This window comes from Nomascus leucogenys, chromosome 13 (genome assembly GCF_006542625.1).
Source record: "Nomascus leucogenys isolate Asia chromosome 13, Asia_NLE_v1, whole genome shotgun sequence".
Taxonomy (NCBI): domain Eukaryota; kingdom Metazoa; phylum Chordata; class Mammalia; order Primates; family Hylobatidae; genus Nomascus; species Nomascus leucogenys.
Genome location: NC_044393.1, coordinates 91,044,990 through 91,068,797, shown reverse-complemented (window position 1 = coordinate 91,068,797; position 23,808 = coordinate 91,044,990). Strand labels below are relative to the sequence as shown.

Genomic DNA, 23,808 nt, shown 5'->3' with positions numbered 1-23,808 from the left:
AACTAATATATAAAATAACAATGACAGATTTAATTTTTTTTCTGTCATTTCTCATTCTTAAGGCCTCTAACACATTAATATACTCAATGGGACATTGGTGCTAACATGGACAATCATTCTGGAATCAGCGTGGCATTTATGAATATGTTACTTGTTATTTTCTGTGGGTATATGAGTATATATAAATACCTTAAAACTTTTCTGAATTGAAAAAAACCTGTCTCTCCAAAATGAAATCTATTTGATTAAAATAATCAGAATGTGCTTGCTGAAAGTGGTATCTAAACTGATTCATGAGTACCTACCTCATCACTGCCTGACACTGCACAAGACACTAGGAATGTGAGCTGAATAAGGCAGTGTTATGATTTTACAAAATTCACATGAGAATGAGAAGTGAAAGAGAGCAGCTCACAACACCTGGGTGATGTGTGCTAAGGGAGAGCTATGTAGAAGTGCTGTGAGATTCTAGAGAAGGAAATGCCTAACATTGTTTCTGGGAGACTGAGATGGTCTCACGGGAGAAATACAGTCTAGAGTATTAAAAGATTGGTAGTCATCAACCAAAGAAAGAAAGGAGATCAAGTCATTCTGGTGAAGAATAACAACCACGAAGGCAGAGAGAATTAAAGTGGGCCAGAAAGAGGCAAGTATTTGGAAAGACCTAACGTATAGTCGAGAGGTAGAGTAGGCAATGGTCAAGGCTAGAACTCCAAGGAAGTTCATTCACTTCAAACCCGTTAGGTGCCTACAACATGCGAGTGCTATGATGAGGGTACAAACATACAACAGCATCATCCCTGCATTACAGGATGTACAAAAACTCAGAATTCGGGTTGATGTCAGACTGTAAAGAAATTTTTAGGCAATGCGACAATGTCCTGATCACTTTCACTTACTCTGTCAATTACACTACAGGGCTAACTATCTGCCAGGCTCTGTATTAGACTTCAGAAGCACAAAGAGGGAAGGGCACATGCCTGTCCTTAGAAGCTTAGTTTAACAGAAAAACAGACATAACAGCTAGTCCATCCCTGGCCCTTAAATGCAATTAAATCCTGGAAAGAAATGAAATCACTGCACACTGGTGGCTATTTTATACATACCCCAAATTCAGTATCCCAAACTGAACATACCATCTTACATTGATCAAGCACAAACCTTTTCAGTACTCCCATTCCGGTTGATGTCAGCACCATCCATATTAAGATGCAAGATACCAACACAGTCATCATTCTTGATGCTTCCCTCTCCATTGTCTCCTGCTTTCAATCGAGCACCAGACCCTGTAACCCAACTTCCTGAATCTCAAACAGGTGCACTGTTCTCCACCTTCGTTCCAGTATCTAGTCCAAACCTAAACCCTCACCTGACCTGCCTAACTGGCAGCCTCCCAACTTATCTCTCTGTACCCACTCTTGCTCTCCCAATCATTTTCCTGACAGTAGCCACAGTAATCTTTTCCAAATGAAAATTAGGACAGGTCTCATTGTTCCCTCAATGATTTCTCAATGCTCTTTGGATAATAATCTAGTCTAGTGTAGCATGATTAACTTATTTTAGCGTTCTGTGACCTGAACCAGAAAAAGATAATGGAACTGAAAAGGGTCTAATCACTACCTGATACATGTACTGTGTTTACCTTGAACTGCAGCATTTCATTCTTATGGTAAGTGACATCCAGGCGAAGGGGGTTCACGGGTGTGGAGGGGAAGGCATTGGCATAAACAGAAGACTTTAAGGAGATGTCAGCTGTGGCCCCATGGGAATTATACTGAACATCACTGACAGAGTATAGATCATTGACAAAATAGCAAAAAGGGACTCCAGAAGAATTGGATGCCTGAAAAGTAAGGGCAAAGTCATAGATCAGCACAGCATGTGGTCTTACAGTTCTCTAACCTAAACAGGGTTAGGAAAGTCATCTTAGACGATGATAAAACCAGCCTATCACTTGGCAATAACATAAATTTAAATTCCTGGTCTCCAAGCAAAATATTTATTTTAAAAAGTTTCGCACATGTCCCCACCTACTCGTCATATCCAGATCATGTCCCTTAGGAAGTCCTTTCTATGGATTTTAAGTAGTTATGTAAATGCCACTGCTATGCTTAAGAAACTACAGATTAGGTGTGGAGATTTTCATGCACATGAACCCCTTCGGCATGGTTACCTCCCAGATACATCCACGGGCAGCGCAGTTTTCTGCAGAAGCACCATTCTCATCAGGGTAACAGTCTATTTTTTCTTCATCCCTTATCTTTATGCTCCACTCCACTGTGTATGCTTCTCCCAGGAGAAGATCGATATCTGTGATAACGGCGACCTGTAGGAATGCGGAAATCACAAGGAAATTCATCTTTGGGAGAAAGGCCTTGCAAGATCTAAGACTTTTTTTTTTTGTGGGGGGGGAACAAATAGACATCAGTCCACGCCTTCAACCATCCAAGCAACATATCACTTTAGCTTATAAGAAGAGAACTGTACAGTGGGAGAATCTATTTAGCAGCAACAAGGCAAATGTCTCCCCTCTAGCAGAATCTTGTACATAGCATAATGAAAACAATTAGGTCAAATAAAACCTGTGGTGATCACCCCTTATTCTTTTCTACGCTGACTCCTCTTAGCCCTCTGTGTCTTGTCAGGAAGGGTCTCTCTGCACTTCCTCTTTATCATGACACATGGTGCCATCCCAAACTGAGTTGATCTTCTTGCTCTCCAGTCCCCAAACCAGTATCCCCCATTGGTGTGGAGTGGTAGAAACAATACAGCAATAAGAATCACATGACCTGGTTGTCATGCCCACATTTCTGTAGAATGTTGGACAAATGCTTTCTTTTTTCAATTTTTAATTTTAATGAGTATACAGTAGGTATACATATTTATGGGGCATATGAAATATTTTGATTCAGTCATACAATGAATAAAAATCACATCAGGGTAAATTAAGGATTCTATTACATTTCTTTGTTTTTTTTTTTATTTTTTTTTTTGAGACAGAGACTCGCTCTGTTGGCCAGGCTAGAGTGCACTGGCGCGATCTCGGCTCACTGCAAGCTCCGCCTTCTGGGTTCACGCCATTCTCCTGCCTCAGCCTCCCAAGTAGCTGGGACTATAGGCACCCGCCACCACGTCCGGATCATTTTTTGTATTTTTAGTAGAGACGGAGTTTCACCATGTTAGCCATGATGGTCTCAATCTCTTGACCTCGTAATCCACCCGCCTCAGCCTCCCAAAGTGCTGGGATTAAGGCGTGAGCTGCTGCGTCTGGCCATATTTCATTTCTTTGAATTTCAATTTTAGCAACAGCAAAATTGAGAAGTTGAAATAAAATAATATTTCTTTCCATTTCTAACATCCCAGCGTCTTCATTTCTCTAAACATAAAGGCTGCAAATTTGAAACCTTCTTTGAATCCCATTAATTCAAATATTTAACATTTTTCCATATATTTTTCTTATCTTTGACCCTTCTCTAAATAGCACTTCCGAAGTTAAAGTTCTCACTTGTCTGGAGTAAAAAAATCACATTCTAAAGATTATCATCCTTCTCCCAGTAACCTCCCAATCTAAACCATCTTGTACTTCCCTGTTCTACTAATCCCCAGCTCCCACTCCCACGGCCAACAATGCTCACACACAGTAGCACAGCCTTTCTTCAAGGATCAGTATGAGACTGCTTGAGAATTAAATCAAGTTGGTACCTAAGACCCTCCAAAACCTGACCACAAGTTTCCTATCCAAATTGGCCTTTTTCAAATACCAAATCTTATTTGCGCTAGTCATACAAAATTCACAGTCTAATAATGTAAGGCTATTCCCCACTTTCCAACTTCGCTGTTCCTGTGTCTCATCATCATTATTATTCTATTTTTGGGAAAAGCAAGTGAAACCAGCTAGAGAGACGGGAACACTGATAGGCAGAGAAGGGAATAAGAAGAAAAATACCCAACTCATTCTAGCTCTGGCCACCTCATTTTTTTCCCCAGCCCTCTCACTTCCCCAAAACAGGCCTCAAAGGTGCTCTGGTCCTTCAGGGACCCATGCAACCTTGGCAAGAAGGAACATCATGGTGCTATGGAGAATTCTCAATATACCATCTCAACAAAATGGGTTTTACCTTCAGGTTAGAATCATAAGTGACTGTAGGAGAAGTCTGACTTGGGACACCATTGTGCTTCACTGTAACATTGCTAGGTTCCTCCGTCCCAAGAATTTTAATTTCATTGAATGCTAAATTATTGGGGTCCTTATAGGTTGATTGTGAAATATTCACCTCCAAGCGGTTCTGCAAAACAATTAAGTCCAATTGTGCATAAAGGTATGCCTGTAATACACAGATTCTCAAGTCACTCAAATATTCCATTCCAGACCGGATACCCCCACTGCCCTGAATGCCTCTCTGCTTTCTCTACTAGTGTGTGTTCCAGAAGTACAACATTATTTGGATAATCGTCTAATTTAAAACAATCATAAAAACACACAGACATTTAAAAACTGTATTTAGAAACACTAGCTGCTATATTAATGCCTCCTTTTGAAAACATCAATGAAATTATAAATAGAAATGTGCTCACCTACTGCCAATAATGCATATAAAGTTACAAATATAATCACACATACAAGCACAGATGTGCTAATGGTCAGTCCAAAGCCCACACCTAAGATTCATAAAAATATGCTACTCACTTGAGTGACAGAAAACTCACATAAAAGATACACTTTATTGGCCACAGTATCTGAAAGTGAGAGAAAGACAAGTCAGATTCTGGCTGGCCCACCACAGAAGAACAGATTTCACATCCCTACTCTTTTTGGCTACATCCGGATGTCACAAATGGCAGTATTTCCTTTACCTTATGGATGAATAATATTCCATTGTATTCATTCATCCATGTATACTTAGAATGTTTCCATATCTTGGCTGTTGCAAGTAATGCTGTAATGAATATGGGAGGAGTGTATCTCTTAAAGACACTGGTTTCATGTCCTCTGGATATACACCCAGAAGTGGGAATTCATGGGATTGTATGGAAGTTCTGTTTTTAATTTTTTGAGGAACCTCCATACTACTTTCCATAATGGTTGTAACAATTTACAGTCCCACCAACAGTCTAAAAAATTCCATTTTCTCCACACCCTCACCAGCACTTCTCTCCTTTCTTTTTCATGATTTCAACGCTAACAGGTGTGAGGTGATATCTCACTGTGATTTTTGACTTGCATACCTGTGTCTTTTAGTCATGTTGAGCATCTTTTCACATGCCAGTTAGCCACTTGTATGTCTTCCTTGGAAAAACATCTGTTCAGGTACTTCACCCACTTTTTAATTGGGTCATTTGATCTTTTGCTACTGAGTTGTATGAGTTCCTTATTTTTTTGTATTACTCTCTTCTGAGATATATGGTTTGCAAACATTTTTATCCATTCTGTAGTTTGCCTTTTCACTTTGTTGATTGTTTCTTTTGCTGTGCAGCAGCCTTTCAGTTGGATGTAGTCACGCTTGTTTACTTTTTGGCATTTTGCCTTTGCTTTTGGTATCATATCCAAAAAGTCATTGCCAAGACTACATCAAGGAGGTTTTTTGCTATGTTTTCTTCTAGGAGCTTTACAATTTTAGCCCTTACATTTAAATTTTTAATTTCTTTCTTCACAGTAACCAAGATATGAAAACAACCTAAGTGTCTATCAGTGGATGAACAGATAAAGATATTCTGGTACATATATACAGTAGAATATTTTTCAGACATAAAAAGAAGAACATTCTGCCATTTGCAACAGTGTGAATGACTCTGGAGGACATTATACTAAGTGAAATAAGCCAGAGACAGAAAGTCAAATACTGCATGGTCTCACTTATATGTGGAATGTAAAAAAGTTCATCTCTTACAAGCAGAGCCTACAACAGTTGTTCCTAGAGCCTGCGGGCATGGAAAATGGGGAAATGATGGTCAAGGGTACAAACTTTCAGTTATTAGATGAATAAGTTCTGGGGATCCAGTCTGCAGCATTGGTGGTGATGGATGTGTTCATTAAAATAGCTGTGGTAACCATTATACTATGCCTACATATATTAAATCCTCACATTGTCCACCTTAAATATATTCAATCTTTATTTGCCAATTAAATATTTTACAACTAAATAAATAAATAATTTTTAATGTACATATTGGATTAGATGGAAAAGAGTTTCCAAGGCCAAGCCATTGTTTTTCCCTCTCTTTCCTACCGGAACATTGCAAACATTCCCTTCCAAAGGCTTCCAAGGCATATGCTTCAAGGGAATCTACTTCCTAAACTTGAAGCATAAGAATTGTTAGTATACCGGACCCACAAATATGCTAAAATGTATGGCTAGATGAGTACACACTACAACAGTATATTCTGACTGCCTTCCTGGCAGGGGCATGATTTTTATATCATCAACACTTGCTCATAAGAATTTTAGGACGACGACATTAACATTGAATTAGGGAACAGTCTTGAAACCTTCTCATCTAAGCACCCAATGACAATAAAATGAGAGCCTACTATAGATACCACTGGTGAATGGGAGAATTGTCAGAGATACAAATGTATTTTTCTTTCGACTGTAGTTCAACTACCACTATCCCTGAATGGTGCAACCAGAAACAAAACACTTAAGTGACTCTTGCTACTGTGCCTGTTGAGATTTCTCCCACAGCTGAATGACCAGCAGGAGTGAAGGACCATAAGTCACAGGTGCTGGTTGGGAAACAGCAACATTATCGTAACAGCGCTCACCCTTTGTTTGCCCATCATCCCAGAAAAGTTCTCCTTTTGCTTCTTTGTTCTCATCTAGGGCAATGATAAGACCAAGAGGGTTCTTTCGACTGTGGGGAACAAGATTCAAGAGACAAAGACAGGAGTCAGAGAATTTTGCCAACTGAGCTGAGACTATTTCCATCAAATTTCAAACTGGAAAAGATACTAGCAGCAGATGGTTCTGTTTCTTGAGGTACAAACACAAAATCGACAGACGCATTTTTCTGTAATATTAACAGTGTCATAGGAGATAGAAACACCCCAAACATTAGCAATAACATCTATGTTGGAGGCAAGAATTTAAGCACCAGAGGCACTGCAATAGCTCAAATAAAAGCTGCTTCTGCAACAACTATTTGGAATACAGAGTATGAGAAGAGAAAGAGATCTTAGGCAATAACTGGTTCAGTCAGATCACTTTAGCAATGATGCCCTCAGGAGAAGTGTCCAGTGCTGTGAGGAAGATACATTTTCACCTGCCTAAAGACCATTTATACTCAGAAAGCAACAACATACGCTAAGGTCCATCTATTAAATGGTAACGTAGCTGATTATTTATTATTAGTTTGTTTTGAAAGAAAAACAAATCATTCTAATGATCTACTTTAGAATTTACAATAGGAAACACAACACATTACTCAAAGACATGGTAGAGTAGATGGACAGAGAGGAAGAGGGGGAGAGAGAGCAATTTGTATTTGGAATCTCTCCTCACTCTGTCACTCTCTAGGCAACCTCTCAGTTTCCTGCTCTTCCTGTTCCTCCTCTGTCACTGGACTCACATTCTCCACTGTATTCTTCCACAGTTCAGCCTCTCACTACGTAAGAGAGTTAGTTTCCATTATCAACAAAATCATCCGCTTTCATTAAATATTCATGTATTGAGTAGCAGTCATTTCTAGGAAGTCAATGAGATATAAAAATTAATAAATCACAACTCCTCATCTGAATGATCTTAAATATTATAGGAAAAATTAGGCACATTCACTAAAAAATGAAGGCGGACCGTGAAAACAACACAAAAGTTAAGATATTCTAGGAGTCCAGAACCACAGTTCTACAAAAATGGTAGACTATATATTCTTTTGGAGACTTACCCTGTAAAATATTACCTGATCCTAGATAAATTACAACACACATTCCTGTTAAAATGTTGTTGGATTTGCAAGAAGGTAAGGAATATATTCAAGAGACCAAAACAATAACAGGATAGCAAAACACTGAGCTAAAAATAAAAGGGTGCTTAGTAAGCAAAACCTAGGATCTCCGTGTGGCAAATTCCCATAGCAAGGTTAAAATTGGGCTACTAAGCCTCGTGATCCAAGGTAGAAAATGTGAACCTCTGATTCCCACATGAAACCGGGATCCTTGATGGAAGCTAACGTGATGCCAGTTGGAAGGAATTGCTGGCTTGCAAACAGAGGAGAAGGCCAATCAACTCCGGAGGAATGAGACCCACATTTAGACGCTTAACATTATCACAGTACGAAACAAAAAATCACCAAGCACACAAGGTAGTAAGTCAACATAAAGGAAACTCAGCAAAAAAAGCACTAACAATAGATTTAGATGGCCCTAAACACTTCAGATAATACAATTTTCAGGCACAGAGTATACAACTACTATTGAAATGCTGACACTGTTAAAGAAGAAAGACAAAATCATTCAAGGAGCAAAAATATATACATTACAAATGACCAGAAACTTGGAAGTGGCAGTGCTTCCTCTGCTGGAAGATTAGGGAAAGATTTCTCACTGTTGAAATGTAAAGTTTCATTTGGATCATTAAGAATACACCAGGCAAAGATGTTGGAAAGGATAAATTCAAAAGCCCAAATGCAGTAAAATACATGGGTATGTTTGGGAAATCGCCAGCTTTTTGGCATAGCTGGTCTGTATGTACATTAAGGTGTGGCAGGCGATAAGAGTTGTTAAGGTAACGTGGAACCAGGTTGTGATTGGACTTGAATACCCTATTAATGGAAGACTTTGGACTTCAAGCCTGGGAGCAACCAGTTGAGATTTTCATTTTGGAAAAATCAACTTGGTATCAGTGTGCAGAACAGCTTGAAGGTGAACAGTTAGAAAAAGGAAGCCAACTGGCATTGGATTTAGGGATATTTTCCATTAGTATCAGAAAAAGTCTACAATTTGGAAAATTAAAGCAGTAAGAGAGGTTCAAAAGAAAAGACAGGTTTCTGGCTTCCAAAGGACACCTAGTCTGTTAAAGACAAATAGGCTAATACTCTCAAAGGCATGAAGATATAAATGTGCACCTCTTTAGTACAGATGGAATCTATAATTTTGGAATCAATTACATATGAAGGAAAATTCAGTGACATGGACTTACGAAGTTTGCAGGAGGTAATTTTTGAATTCACTTTTGAATCACAAGAAAGAAATCTCTTAGCGGGAGAAAAGAAAGAGGAAGTTGAGATTCTAGGAGGGTGGAAATGGATCCTGACTCTCTACAAATGAGAACGACTGAGTCAAGAGCAAAGAAACATGGATGGACAGTGTGGCCAAGGCAGATAGAGGCATCAACTGACCTGGTTTGCCCAGAATAGAGAGGCATCCCAAGAGGGGAGACATCTGGTTCTAAAACTGCAACAGTCCTGGCAAACCAAGGAGGCTGACCACCTGGCTGTTAGTGTGTTTTGAAAAGAAATTCAAAGGGTTTAAGGAAGGACACGAATTACAGTCTTTCAAAATCCATTGGATACATTTGTAAAACAACAGCTTCTGAAAAGCTGTTGTGAATGGTGGTTGCTCCTATTTTGACTTCCATCTCAGATGTGAGATTAAAAAAATGACATTCTTAGACCTATCATCTCACTCCCTTAGACTTAAAAGAGTTGTTAATAATTGGTGAAAGAGTATAGAACCCGAAAAAATTAACACACAAGCAACCAAACAAAGCAAAAACAAGTGTTGAGTAAAATTGCATGTGGGTTTGAGAGTGACGCTTACATTTTGGTGGACTTCATTACAAATTGTTGAGCTAACTGACATGTAAAGGAAAACCTGAGTCCTGTCATTCACCTTAAGTGGGTATTCAGTGCAGGCTCTTGCCAGGGCAGGATGTAGCCCCCACGGACATGAAGATTAATGTGGTCAAGAGGGGCTGGCAATGTCTTCCACTCTCCTCTTGCATTAATATCCACACCCTGTGGGCAGAAGAAGGTAAGAGATGACAAAGGAGAGGACAGGCCCCTCCCTGAACAGTGCATCCTGCCAGACATCTCATCCTCTCCTGTGAACTTATGCCTGCTCATCACTCTTCGCAACATACCTGCTATTACCCATTCTCCATTCACCCAGTGCTGCAAGAAATCTTGCAAGGCTGCTATAATATCTTGGTAGGGTCTCTTGCCTTTGCTTCCACCGTACAAGCTACATTTGCCTGATGTGTAACAGGAAGAGCTGCTACTCTCTCACCTGAATCAGAACCTAAGGGACCATCCTTCCATCCTACATGTTCTCAACTAGAGCAGGGCTTTTCAGTCTCAGGACTATTGAGATTTGGGCCAGAAATTCTCTGGTGATGGGGCTATCCTGTGCCTTTTGATATTTAGCAGAATCCTCAGATGTCAGCAACATTGCCTCCTCAACCCCACCCTGTTGTGACAACCAAAAATATCTCCAGGCATTGCCAAATGTCCCCTGGTAGGCAAAATCCTCTCATTTCAGAGCTGCTACTTTACAGGTAAGAAGCAGTTGTTGTTGACAACAAGCAAACAAATATGCATGGCTGTGTTCCAATAAAACTTTATTTGCAAATCAGCTAACAAGCAGATTTGGCTGTGGGCCATAGTTTGCCAGCTTGTGCTCTAGAACGAGTAACAGTTACCCAAATTTAGGAAGATTAATTAAGGTGACACTTCTTCATTAATCCTATGAGATTCATCTTCATTTTAATGAAACATCAAAAATTTCATCTCTTTCTTTTTTTTTTTTTTCTTGAGATAAACTCTCGTGCCATCACCCAGACTGGAGTGCAGTGGCACAATCTCAGCTCACTGAACCTCTGCCTCCCAGGTTCAAACAATTGTCCTGCCTCAGCCTCCCGAGTAGCTGGGACTACAGGTGCATGCCACTTACACCTGGCTAATTTTTTGTATTTTTCGTAGAGACGGGGTTTCACCGTGTTAGCAAGGATGGTCTCGATCTCCTGACCTTGTGATCTGCCCACCTCGGCCTCCCAAACTGCTGGGATTACAGGTGTGAGCCACTGCACCTGGCCGAATTTCATCTTTTTCTAAACAGCTTGCTCCATGACTTCTTTTGTCTTTCCCTCTTCAATCAAAGATATCTTCTGTTAGTGAATGGGAGACTCAACATGCTCACTCAGGACAAAGGCCAGTCTCACTTAAAGGAAGCTGGCCACCTCTTCCTGGGGAAGGCCTGGCTGGGAAGCACATAGCAGAGCCTTAACATGTTACCACCCTAAGGGCAGATCCAGACTAGCAGCAGGAAGAGGAGTCTGGGGCTGTGGAGAGGACTTGGGCTCCAATGGACTGAGAAGAGAAGGAACAAAATTGTACATCCTTCTCCAGTTTTCACCTCATCTCACTGCAACCCCTTGGATGAAGGGGCCAGCACATGCTCTGCTTCCTGTATCCCTGCTTGTACCCCTTTGCTGTATTTCCAGCCCTCAACTGTGTTCTCCTCAGAAAGTCAGAAGAAGAGTCCTAGTTAGAAAGGAAGGAAATACCTCCTTTGATTCTTCCCCAAGAATCAGGGTCTGACTTGTCAGGGTCCCAGCAAGAGATCACCACCCCAGAGCTGCCCGGGAAGACCCTGGCTTCCCAGCTGAGTCTTTGGGAATCATACTGGCAATGAAACTATGCGGCAAGGAGCTCTTCATTGCTTCCTCATTTCTAAATGCACTTGCACTGCTTAGACACACAAGGGTTGGGTCCCATACCTCTGTGTGTGTTTTGCACATTGCCTAATCACTTGCTTGCCTTAGGTAATTATGTGCAGTGCCCTTCTTTGAGCATCTATGCTATGGAAGGAGATATTTAATCAAAAGAGATAAAACGGCCTCTATGCTTACAAACTTACAGTGGGCAAAGATATCAACAATAAAAACAAAAACTATAGTTTGCAACACAATCTCAAATGTTGGCTAGCATCTGCCTTTACATAACATTGTAAATAGCGGTGATATAAGGAAATATTAAAAACTAACACAAAGATAACACCCACAAAAAACCAGACTCTGAGTGAGATGCTTTATGTGTTATTTCACAACAGTTCTATGAGGGAAGTGGTCTTACTCCACTTGGAGGTGAGAAAACTGAGATTACAAGGGTTAAAGTGGCTTCCCTAAGGCCATGCAGCAGGTGGGTTACAGAGCCAGCATTTGACCTAAGGTCTACTGGATCTAAAGCCTTTGTACTCTCTACCATATTCCCGTGTTGTATAAACGTTCAGAGAAACTTACCGTGTAATAATCGTACCAGCGGGCTCTAGGGAAATATGCAGTGACATTTCTGGCATTCTAAAATGAAACACAAACAAGGTGAGGCAGTGGCACCATTTTCCAGGACAGAGTAACCAAACTGCTTAGGAAAGAGGTGAAATAATTGTGATGGCTTTGGACCCAGCTGCCTCACGGCTCGAGAGGTTAGCAATTGGGGCAACCTTTTTACAGTTTTCTTTTTTAAACGGGAGATTTGTCTACACAAAAAAAGTGGCTTTCATACAGCACTTTGGTATCCAGGACTTTAATTAAAAAAATAAATCACTGTTCGCTTATAGACATAGACTTACCCCATTTCCTCTTAAAGAGACAAACAACTGAGGTTGTGTTTGGGCAGAAGAAAATTTTGTGGGTACAATAAGATTTTGGGGCTGGGTGTGTTGGCTCACACCTGTAATCCCAGCATTTTGGGAGGCCGAAGTGGGCAGATCATGAGGTCAGGATATCAAGACCATCCTGGCTAAGACAGTGAAACTCGTCTCTACTAAAAATACAAAAAAAAAAAAAAAATTAGCCGGGCGTGGTGGCACGTGCCTGTACTCGCAGCTACTCGAGAGGCTAAGGCAAGAGAATCACTAGAACCCAGGAGGCAGAGGTTGCAGTGAGCTAAGATCACACCACTGCACTCCAGCCTGGGTAACAGAGTGAGACTCTGTCTCTAAAAAAAAAAAAAAAAGATTTGGGGGTGGTGCAATTAACTGGTATTTTAATCAGAAGCCTAATCAACAACAGAACTAAAGAAATGGCTTTTACTGCTGGGAGGAGCTCCTGCAGAGGAAGGGAAGGGTTAACCAGCAGCAATACAAGTATACACATTGCCAAGCAATCCTTCTGAAAAGTAAAAGTGCTAGAGGACTGTTATAAACTCTTTACAATACTGCCCCCATCTGACCTTCTATTCCATATTTTAGTCAACGAAGAAATGATTGTGTCATTGAATAAGGAGTTTTCTTCTTGATCATCCTATGAACCAGAACTGTTAGGCTCATTTTAAAGATGAAGAACTGAGGCCCAGAACACCTAAGTGACGGATTTTGGCTCAGAAGGAGAGGAGACACAGGTAGAATAGGAAACCATGTGTTAGGACCCCCACCAGCTCAGGCCTCTTCTCCTCGTCCTTTTCCCCAAGCCTCACAGCTGGGATCCTCCCCCCGTCGGAGGCCTCCACACTCACCAGCTCCAGGACAGGGCTGACCAGGAAGGCTGGGCCCAGCAGGAACTGACTGTCTATGTCCCATGTCAGCTGGTCTGACACAAATCTGGAAAGGGAAACGAAGGTGCCCAACAGAGCCTCAGCCCAAGACTGAAGAAGCTCCTCAAGCTCAGATCCCAGTCGGAAACTGAGCTGCCCCTGAGCCATCCTGGCTTTTTTCCTAGGCCTGGCTTCATCAGGAGCACCCAGCCTCTGCTTTCCCCATGGGATGTGCCTCAAACTTCAGAAAGTATGGGATGTAGATGTGTTCTCTCCTATAAAATATTACCTCATTTCTTAACCATGGCACGTTTTAAATGCAAGGATGGCCCTTGTCCCTCAATTCTCTTGCTGAAATCCTTCTTTTGTGACCTGGGTCCATATAACCAAACTGCTACAAAAGATAGGCCTTTGCACAGCCAAATTAGAATGAAACTATTCTATGCCGTACTGCATCATTTCAGTTTTGTTCATTCAATAAATAGCCTTTTTTTCATGACCTATGGTATGTATAACACTGTGCTAAAGAGAGCAATCAAGTACGGTTTGCGCCTGAGGAGCTCATGTCAAAAGGCAATCATGTCTTTAATTAGGAAGAGTTGTGCATATCAAATGCCACCACACAGAATGCAGTAAGTCATCCATTAGTCATCGGGATCCCTGCTAGACACTCACTCATGGAGCAGAGGCCGCACAACAGTGACGCCCTCCGTGTGGGCCTTATGCATCAGGGTATACAGATATGGCAACAGGGTGTATCTGGTCTGCAGGACAGTTCTGGAAATGTTCACAAAAGCAGCATCCCAGGACACAGGGTCTTGTCTCTAAAGGAGAAAGAGAACAGTGTTTGGAGCTCGCCCTAGAATTTCTAGGGGATTTAAGAAGGTCACTGAAAGCATATTCCAGTTGAAGATCACTCGCAGCTAAACAAAAGATAACTCTGCGTGAGGCCCAGAGAATATTCTTAATAGACTGGAAAGAGTCACTGAAGCTCTCCTAGGACAGCTGATAAAATTTCACTGTAAGACATTCTTTTTGGCACATTTGGTACAATTCTGCCTAAAATACAGGGAAAAAAATAATAATCTAAAGAACACTGAGGAATATGGTTCATTGAGACACCAGGGCTTAACAATTTTTAAGGGTGCAGTGGCTCATGCCTGTAATCCCACCACTTTTGGAGGCTGAGTCGAGTAGATCACTTGAGCCCAGGAGTTTGAGACCAGCCTGGGAAATATGGCAAGATCCCATCTCTACAAAAAATGCAAAAATTGGGTGGGCACATAGGTATGTGCTTGTAGTCCCAGCTATTCAGAAGGCTGAGGTGGGACAATCGCCTTAGCCCCAGAGGTTGAGGCTGCAGTCAGCCATGATTGGGACACTGCACGATTCACCCTGGCCAACAGAGTAAATCCCTGTTTCAAAAACAAAACAAAACAAAACAAAAAACAAACAAAAAAACACCTTTTTTAAAAGATATCCCAGGAAATACAGATTGCGTTAATTTTAGCTCAGAAATGGAGATTGTCTTTCAAGTGACTCAGAACACTGGAGGTAGAAGCCACTGTCCTACCCTGGTCCCAATGGTGTTGTGGTTTCTTGAGAAGGGGTAGAAGGCCCCCAGCTGCATCCAGCGAACACACATCTCATATTCAGCGTCTTGAAAGAACCCACAGATATCTGCTCCTGTCTGAAACAAGAAGAAATAAAGCAAGCCTGCTGATGATTTCTGAAAGATGTCCCCACCTTCTTGGTGCTTAGGAGGATCCCAAGGACACTCACATAGGATATGCCAAAGAGGCTGAACTCCATCATGCCTGCAATGAGAAGCACAGCTGGGTCAGACCAGGCTCGCTCTGACGACCTGCCTCCTCACCTCTTCCCAAGATTCCCAACTCCCTGCCCTACAGGCACAGGCCCTGGGAAGGACCCACGCACCAATGATAGATTTCTTCAGCTGATCCCATGCGGCTGTGTTGTCTCCCAGCCAATGTCCTGCCCAGCGGCCAGAAGAGGGAAATGTGGAGCGGGTGATGACGACCCCTCGCTGTCCCGTCACCTCCTGCACGGCTCTGGTTGGAGGGGAAAAGGAGGTGAACTGAGGCCACGGCCAGAGAGTAAAGGCCACAGAGCTTCTGCTCCCAGAGCCCTTGAGACTGGTCAATGTTTGCTGCGTGACTGGAGGGAACATGGGAATCTGAGCTGTAATGGGGGCTCCACTGATCCCAGATAATGGAGATAACAAGTCACATGTTCTCACAGCGCTTTACAAAGAACTTCACTGTAGTGAACTCACTGGAGTGCCCCCAAAATAATAAGGAATTACTACATCTTGCTATTGGTTTCCTCAATACTTAGTTTTCTACATTTGAGGAGGAGCACAGTGAAGATTATAAGATCGTCCTTAGGAGAATTCATACTATTCATGAGCTTGCAAAGCGGGACTGTGCTAATTCGGTGCAATACCAGTTACCCTCCACCAAGAATGGCCAAAAATAAAAATATCTCCAAAGACGATTCACTTTGAAATAAAGGGGAAAGATGCCCAGACCTCCATGTTCCATTCACCTCCTGTAACTAAAGCTATTGTTCCACTGGCTGCCCTGTGTGACCATTATGGTGTCTCCATGTGAGTCTTTCCCACCAGGATCATTAAGTTTTTCACTGGTGGGACCATGCCTTATTTAAAGCTGTCCTACTTTTAATCACAGGGCCTGGCTCCATGTCAATGAGCATTTGTTTAATAATTAAGAATCATCACACAGTTCTCATGAGAATCTTCTTAACCCTTAGAATGGGGAATGAAAGGAAAACTAGGGTAGCTATGTCAGTCACTGGCAATCCCTCCAGGTTGTGACAGCTGGAGAAGGGAGACAGAGACTCACTCGTATGTGGGTCTGGTCTGGGACCACCCGTACAGGTTGTGCACGTTGTAGTGCTGCACTGGGGAGCCGTCTGGGAGGATCTGCTGACTCTCCATGCACAGGGTCTTGCTGCTCAGGCCCCTGTCCCTGGACTCCAAATCTGAGGAGGAAGAACTGGTGAGGTGAAATCCAGCCCTGATTCTGTTTCTCCCTGACCTCTCTTCAAGGGATTGGGCCCTGGATCTTAAGACTAACTTGAGTCCTGCCTGTGTCGCTCTCCATCTCCCCAGAGACATGAGCACAGCGCCTCCAGCTCTGAGCTGCAATGGCGCCTGCTGTGTTTCCAACATCAAGTTCACTGAAGAAAGCAGAGGTGTCAGGAAGAACGTACAGCTGTCAAACACTACATGACAGGCTCTGATTTAGGCTTTTGACTTGCCAATTATATCCATAATTCTACGAAGAGGACCGCATTATCTGTCGTCTACAGTTTAGCAAACTGAGATTTGGAAATATCGCATAATCTGTGAAAAGTCACAAAACTCCTAGAGAGAACAATTCCTGAAGCCAAGATATGAACCCAAGTATAACTCCAAAGTCCATCAGCTCCATGATAAGGGGAAGCCAGTAATTTCCACTCACTGATGACACAAGAAATTCTTGTGATGGAATTCACATGAGCCTAAAAACTAAGAAACCCAGCTGTGAGAACCCTTTGTGCCATGAGCTCTGCTAAGTGCTTTCTGGACAAATTTCAAGAAATTTGCTCCGTGAATCTAGTCACTTGCACATGCCCGGCTGGGTAAAGCGCGTGCAGAGCTTTTGTATCTGGTCCCCAGTAAACCACAGCAGCCATGAGGATGTGCCCTGAGCTATCAGGGAACACCCCTGGCCTTGGGGCTCCTCCAGTGTAATCCTTCCGGTCGTAGCTCTGTCAGCCAAGGAGGCCAAGGCTTCTTACGTGGCATGTAGGGAGGGTGGTTCAGAGAGGCGTCCCTGCAGCCTGGAGAAACTGCCCCATTCACGAAGCTTGCTGGTTCATTCATATCCTAGAAATGCCAAACACAGACATACCTCACTTTTTAAGATAATTACATCCTGCCAATTCTGAGCCAAGGAAGCAGTGAATAAATTGTTCAATGTCCAGTAATCCCTGTAGATGCTAGCCCTGGGAGCTTCATCAAATCCTGGTGAGAACTGGCTAGAAAGATGACTTCACTCCTACAGAATGACTGGCTAGAGGGTTAAAAAAATAAATCTCTTTCCAGGTGGCTGTGAGGCAATCAAATTTCCAAGAAATTCCTAGTAAATTGCCTCCCAGGTTTTTTTTTTGTTTTTTCATTTTTTGAGACGGAGTTTCGCTTATTTCCCAGGCTGGAGTGCAATGGTGAGATCCTGGCTCACTGCAATCTTTGCCTCCTACATTCAATCGATTCTCCTGCCTCAGCCACCCAAATAGCTGGAATTAGAGGCATATGCCACCACACCCAACTAATTTTGTATTTTTAGAAGAGACGGGGTTTCTCTATGTTGGTCAGGCTGGTCTCAAACTCCCAACCTCAGGTGATCTGCCCACCTCAGCCTCCCAAAGTGCTGGGATTACAGGCATGAGCGACCACGCCTGGTCCCGCCTCAGAGGTTTTACAGTAGGAGCGTCAGGTCTATCAGGGCTGTTCCTCTCCTGAGAGGATGAAGTGTCTGATATGTCCAAAGTCTTCCTTGGACAATGACTATCCTCTTGACTGAAGGTCAGTGGTACATGTACTTAGGCACACAAAGATAGACAATGCCACAGGTACTCAGACACAGACACACTTACAATCCACATGCCGTCAAACTTCAAGCTCCTCTCTGGATTCTGTGGATTGTTGTATAGTTCTTCTATTTCCCTCTTCCACCACTTGGCAGTTGAATTACGGAAAAAGTCTGGGAAGGCCACATAAGCTCGATATAGCTATAAAAAAATATATAATTTCTTTGTCCCACACAAATATATAAGACAGAAAACAGGCACTTACTGAGAATGCAACTCGCACAAATACTTGAACTGCATGGTGACAGATGGCCTGAATAGGGCCTAAATAATGTTATTAACTTATTAGAGAAATGTAGAATGAGAGGAGAAATTAGTGCAATTTGCACACCTTCCCAGCATTTGGAAAACATCCTAAAACTGTTCTCTTCATATACACATGGATGATGACAATCAATGACCCAAACTAGTGACCTCATGCATTCGATGCCCAACCCTCAATGTCCTGCCATTTCCTAAGCACTCCTCAAAGACAAAGCCAGGGAGAGACTGCAGACATGAGATGCATGGTAATAGGTTAGGAAGAAACACCCAGGGACTCCCTCCTATTATCATTCCTACTGAGAGAGGGGAGGAAGGAATAAGATTACATTTCAGGATATTAGACCAGTACACCTCAGTGTTTTCTACAATTTCAGAATCACATGAAAACTATAGCTGTGTGGAAGATAAATGGAGAGGACTTAAAGAGGACATTTCGACTTCCCCTTACTTTCCTCTTCCCTCAAATAATAAAAGCAGTGTTTTTACTTTAACCTGAAAGAAAGATTCAAGATACAACTTTTTAACTATATTATAGATTTTTGAGAGTAAGAAGTTTCTTTTATATTCTTCTGAGTGATATTTATATTGCCCGCAATGCTCAGCTTAGAACCTGGCATAAAATAAATACTCAGTGTTTAATAGTGGGTTCACACCACTTAGAAGCAGCAAATAAATGTCCATACATTTTAATATACTCATGTTGTTTGTTATGGAACATTACGGTCCTTTGTATGTCTCAGTAAATAGCCTCCACTATGCTAATCACACCATTATAAGAGTTAAAGAGCTAAAGAAGGCTGGTGAGGAGGGTGGGGGAGGCAACAGAATGAGCACTTGGTCTAGGGGAGCTCCAGTTCTTATACACCACAGATAAAAGGCAGGTAGGAACCCAGATGTCTAGATAAGGGGCAGAAAAAGGAACATAAGAAAACAGAAACAGATCAACCTGCATGGGTCTGGCTGTCAAGGATGTGAGAAGACAGTGGGTCACATCACGAAGAATCTTGAGAGAAGTGGGCATGCCAGGGATGCCTTTTGTTAGGAAATGGAGGTAGAAGCCACGAAACCTGACAAAGAGAAACTTTCACCAGAAACAGAGAGCTCCAGATCAGGCAGGGTTAGAAACAATGGGATGGGTGGGGGTTGGAGAATTAGAATAAAGAGATTATCAGCCATATCTGAGTCAGAATTGTATCCCATATGGGGTACACGTGGGGAACCTGGCCAACCATGATGTACGAAATTCCCTAAGTACTGCTCGGATGACCCCTTCCAATTTCATAAAAATGTTCTGCCGTTCTCCAAGGTGCTGGCTTTGCCTGTCCATATTCAACTCTTGCCTTGTGGCTTCTGCCTTCACTTTCTCCACTCTCCTGTAAGAAGCCATGTATTCATTCAAGCAAGAAATGCTTAGTCAATCAGGAAAAAGATTCAGGTCCAGAACCATGGACTACTTGGATCCATTACAAGCAACAAACTGTCCCCAGGAGAGAGCAAGTTTTACAATAAGGCTGGAAACTGAGAGGTAAAAGCAAAGTTGAGAAACCCAAGGAATGATGGGGCTTGGGGCAGGACTCATAAATATGAAGATGGAGACACCTGTTTATGGGGAAAAAAAAGAAAGATATACAAAGAAAAAGACCTAGTCAGTCTTCGAGGGTTGAAGACTGTTTAAAAGGGATAACCAAGGCAACAACAGTAAGTATAACAGTTCAGAGAAAAGATAGCACTTTTAGGAGGTATTGACCAGTGGAAATTTCTTCGGCCTTTGGAATCTGACAGCCTTGGAATTGAAATCACCACTCTGTCACCTAAAACTGTGGACAAATAATTTAAGCTCTCTGGTCTTAAATTCCAAGGATAATAATACATATCTACATCCCAGTGGCCAGTAAAGTATTACTACATATAAAGTAATGGGCATACAGACTGACACCCAAGACACATCCCCTAAGTGTTTCTCCCTTGCCAAGCTCATGTCCACGGTACAGGCATATCCACAATCCCAGGAACAGCTGCCCCTGCTTAGAAACCCTGACTGCACCCAAATTTACAAAGACCCTTTTACCTCCACTTGACTGTCCCAGTCTAGAGACCCATTCACAACAACATCAGGAAAATCAGGCCAGACCTATGGAGAGAAACACGTTCAGTAGCAATGCACTAGACAATTTCCCTTACATGGTATTTCCTAAGAAATTATTAGATAAACCATGCTCCTAGGAGCAATAATACTTTGACTATCACGTAGGATTGACATAAAAGAAAAGTGAATTCCATAACACGTTACATTACTTTAAAAGTCGTTAATTGTATCAACAAATATTGATTGAGAAAAGGAGAGCTTCTGACCTCAGAGCCCAAATAGAAAAGGCCAAAAATGACATACACAGGCGTGTGATCCACTAACAGTGACCCACCCTCAGGCTAGGGACTAGTGGATCATCGCTTAGGATTATACCTTTCCCCAGACAATGTCTCCATCATTTGGGTATTTGATGAAGACGTCATCCTCTATGCCCCGAGTGAAGGCAGGATAGGGCTGTGTCTCATTGCCAGAAATGGCTGGATCCTGAAATCAAAGCATAAGTCAGCTGGGAAAACCAAAGCCAGAGAATGAGGAGAAACAGAATGAAGGAGAACTCCTCCAGGGTGAACTCGCTGGCTTCTACCTGCACGGTAGAGTTTCTGTGAGTCCTGGGAAATACACATTTCTTACTGCACTTCAATTTATCTACTTGTAACATGGAAATAAAGTATAATGCTTTCTCCACCAAAGCCCATACCTGCTCCCAAACAGAACGCACACATTCACATCAGGACTAACCAGAATGAGGATGACCCGCATCCCATCAGCCTTCATGCGATTGATCAGAGCTGGAAACCCAGCAAACTTGGGGCTGAGGGTGAAGTCCAGCTGCCGCTCCATGTAGTCGATGTCTGAGTACTGCACGTCCTGCGGGAGGACACGGGGAGCTGAGTGGCTGCTGCTGTACACGCCCAAGCTTTACAGGAGAACAACCCTCCACCACCCCTGGTGGAATTCCAGACAGATTCTTGTTGATGCTTTCAAATCCCAGCTCTGCCATTTGTTAGGTACAGGTGCTGGGAAATTCACTTAATTTTTCAAATGTTCAGTGATAAGACAGAAAAAAATCAAAGTCAGCATAAAATAGGATGAGAATGTTTATCTAGCATGGCTATTCTGAGGATAAGAAAAAACAGTGATTTGGAAAGTGCTTTGTAAATTGCCACTATCCGGTGTGATTGTGATGACCTCCCCCAAGAGGCTGCCCCTGGTATCAGTGGTTCATGTTTAGGAAAAATACAGTTAATTATCCAGGGCTAATGGTAAATCTACTACAAAATAAAGCAAAGACGTATAGTTGCTTTGGAATACGGAATCTTGAGCGTAATCAAACACAACATTCTTCCTGAGACTGTAATATTGCATTTCACTATCCACTAACGGAAACACTACATTCCACTAATGGAACAATTGTAAACAATAGAAAAGTGGGATAAAATTAAATATGGGATGGTTCATGGGATCAATTCTCTGATGATTTGGTCCCCTCCCATCCTCCAGGGAAGGATAAGGTTTATTTCCATATGTATGTCCTCTGGAAACCCATCTCAGGATCTGTTTAATCCATCTGTTATTAGCTCAGAGCTGATGCAGGAACTGAGGTTGTATTCACATATACAATTGTCTGATTGATTTGTGGTTAGTCTTTTCAAGAATTAAGTAAAAGAACTGTGGGATATTATTTATTCTTATGAAACCAGGGACTTTTTTGACTACATGTTTTGAAGTCATGTGAAAGAAATGGAAGGAAGCACGGGAGAGCAGAAAGAGCCCTGGAGCCAGCCTATCTCCCACTCTGGCGAGTCATGGTGAGTCTTGAGCTGTCATCTCTGGAAGATGGAAACAAGTGCCCTTACCTATATTGCTGTGCTGGAGTGAGGCTAACTGTGATATTGTCTGAAAAAGAACATTATGTATTTATAGAATCCCATAAACATTAGACAAATGAACCCAGACATAGAGGCACCTGGGTTAGTTTTGAAACTCCAGAGCCATGACTGAGAACGTACATAAGGGATCTGGGCAGCCACCATCTCATCATACAAGCTGGCGATCTCAGAGTCGTTCTGGTAGCCATAGCGACACAGCTGGAACCCCAAAGACCAGTAAGGTACCATCACAGGCCGGCCAATCAACTAGAAAATAGACAGAAAATATTAGTCTTCAGAACAGAGGCACCAGATTGAAGTTTTACATCAAGTAATAAGAATATTTTTCCATGCCCCAAGCTAGTCAACTAACTAATTGAAATCCAGACCAAAACGGACAGGATACACAGTCACTAGGATACTTGGAGAAAGCTTTCTGCTAGACTTGAGCTCCTTCTTAAAAATTATGGAAAATCCGATGTTACTCTATTCCTAGAGACACTGTAAGTAACTGGTTAAGAAGCCCAGAATCAGAGACAAATGCCTGGCTTAGCATACAGGCTCCAGTCCTGCTAGCTGCGTGACCTTAGGCAAAAATTAAGTAATCTCTTAGTGCTTCAGTTTCTTCATCTGTAAATAACGGATAATAATAGCATCTGCCTCGTAGTGTTTCTGTGAGGCATGAATGAGTAAATATGTGTGAAGTTCTCTAACATGCAGCAAGTGATAAATCAGTGATGTGCACTTGGTAGTATATAAGTGTCTGTTGTTGCTGCCACAACCACCATGGTCACCAACACCATCATCACTGCCACCATCATCACTATTTTCACCATCACCACCAGTACCACGATCGTGCCCCCACCACCATCATTACCATTATCATTACCCTTCACTACCATCACGACCACCCCAACCACCACCCCCCCCATAAACACTATCATCACAACCACTATCACCAACATGACACTCCTCACACCACCTCACTGTCACCACCACCACCACAATGACCACCACCATCAGCATCATCACCATCACTATGACAAACACCATCGTCAGACCCACCCTTGTCACCATCACCACCACTATCACCATCATCATCACCAACACACCCATTACCACCACCCCCACCACTATCATCACCATCACCAACACCACTACTACCACCATCACTATCACCATTCCCACATCACTATCACCACCATCAGCCCCTAGCACCATCATTATCACCATTCCCACATCACTATCACCACTGTCAGCCCCTAGCACCATCATCACCATCAATACCACAACCACAAATACCACCACCATCACACTACTATCACTACCATCACCACCACTAGTACCACTATAACTTCTGCTATTCTGCAATGCTTACAGAGGCTATAAATTTAATGGTAATTAGAATGTATTTATTTTTTCTTGTTCTATAATCTCTCTCCAAGA

The 23,808-nt window shown here is 42.3% G+C and overlaps 1 protein-coding gene across 1 annotated transcript in view; it reads right to left on the bottom strand.

Moving 5' to 3' along the window:
• The window catches only part of MGAM (maltase-glucoamylase), a 102,780-nt gene that overhangs the window by 25,077 nt on the left and 53,895 nt on the right, over positions 1-23,808 (bottom strand). The window contains exons 30-48 of the mRNA XM_030826773.1: positions 22,504-22,629; positions 21,233-21,361; positions 20,867-20,977; positions 20,474-20,536; positions 18,148-18,282; positions 17,290-17,377; positions 16,350-16,488; positions 15,403-15,536; positions 15,247-15,281; positions 15,038-15,154; positions 14,140-14,288; positions 13,447-13,531; positions 12,234-12,290; positions 9,827-9,951; positions 6,764-6,852; positions 4,688-4,737; positions 4,119-4,286; positions 2,174-2,326; positions 1,643-1,843 (exon numbers count right to left, since the gene is read on the bottom strand). Coding sequence (XP_030682633.1) covers positions 1,643-1,843; positions 2,174-2,326; positions 4,119-4,286; positions 4,688-4,737; positions 6,764-6,852; positions 9,827-9,951; positions 12,234-12,290; positions 13,447-13,531; positions 14,140-14,288; positions 15,038-15,154; positions 15,247-15,281; positions 15,403-15,536; positions 16,350-16,488; positions 17,290-17,377; positions 18,148-18,282; positions 20,474-20,536; positions 20,867-20,977; positions 21,233-21,361; positions 22,504-22,629 — 2,154 coding nt within the window. The remainder of the gene's footprint in view (positions 1-1,642; positions 1,844-2,173; positions 2,327-4,118; positions 4,287-4,687; positions 4,738-6,763; positions 6,853-9,826; positions 9,952-12,233; positions 12,291-13,446; positions 13,532-14,139; positions 14,289-15,037; positions 15,155-15,246; positions 15,282-15,402; positions 15,537-16,349; positions 16,489-17,289; positions 17,378-18,147; positions 18,283-20,473; positions 20,537-20,866; positions 20,978-21,232; positions 21,362-22,503; positions 22,630-23,808) is intronic.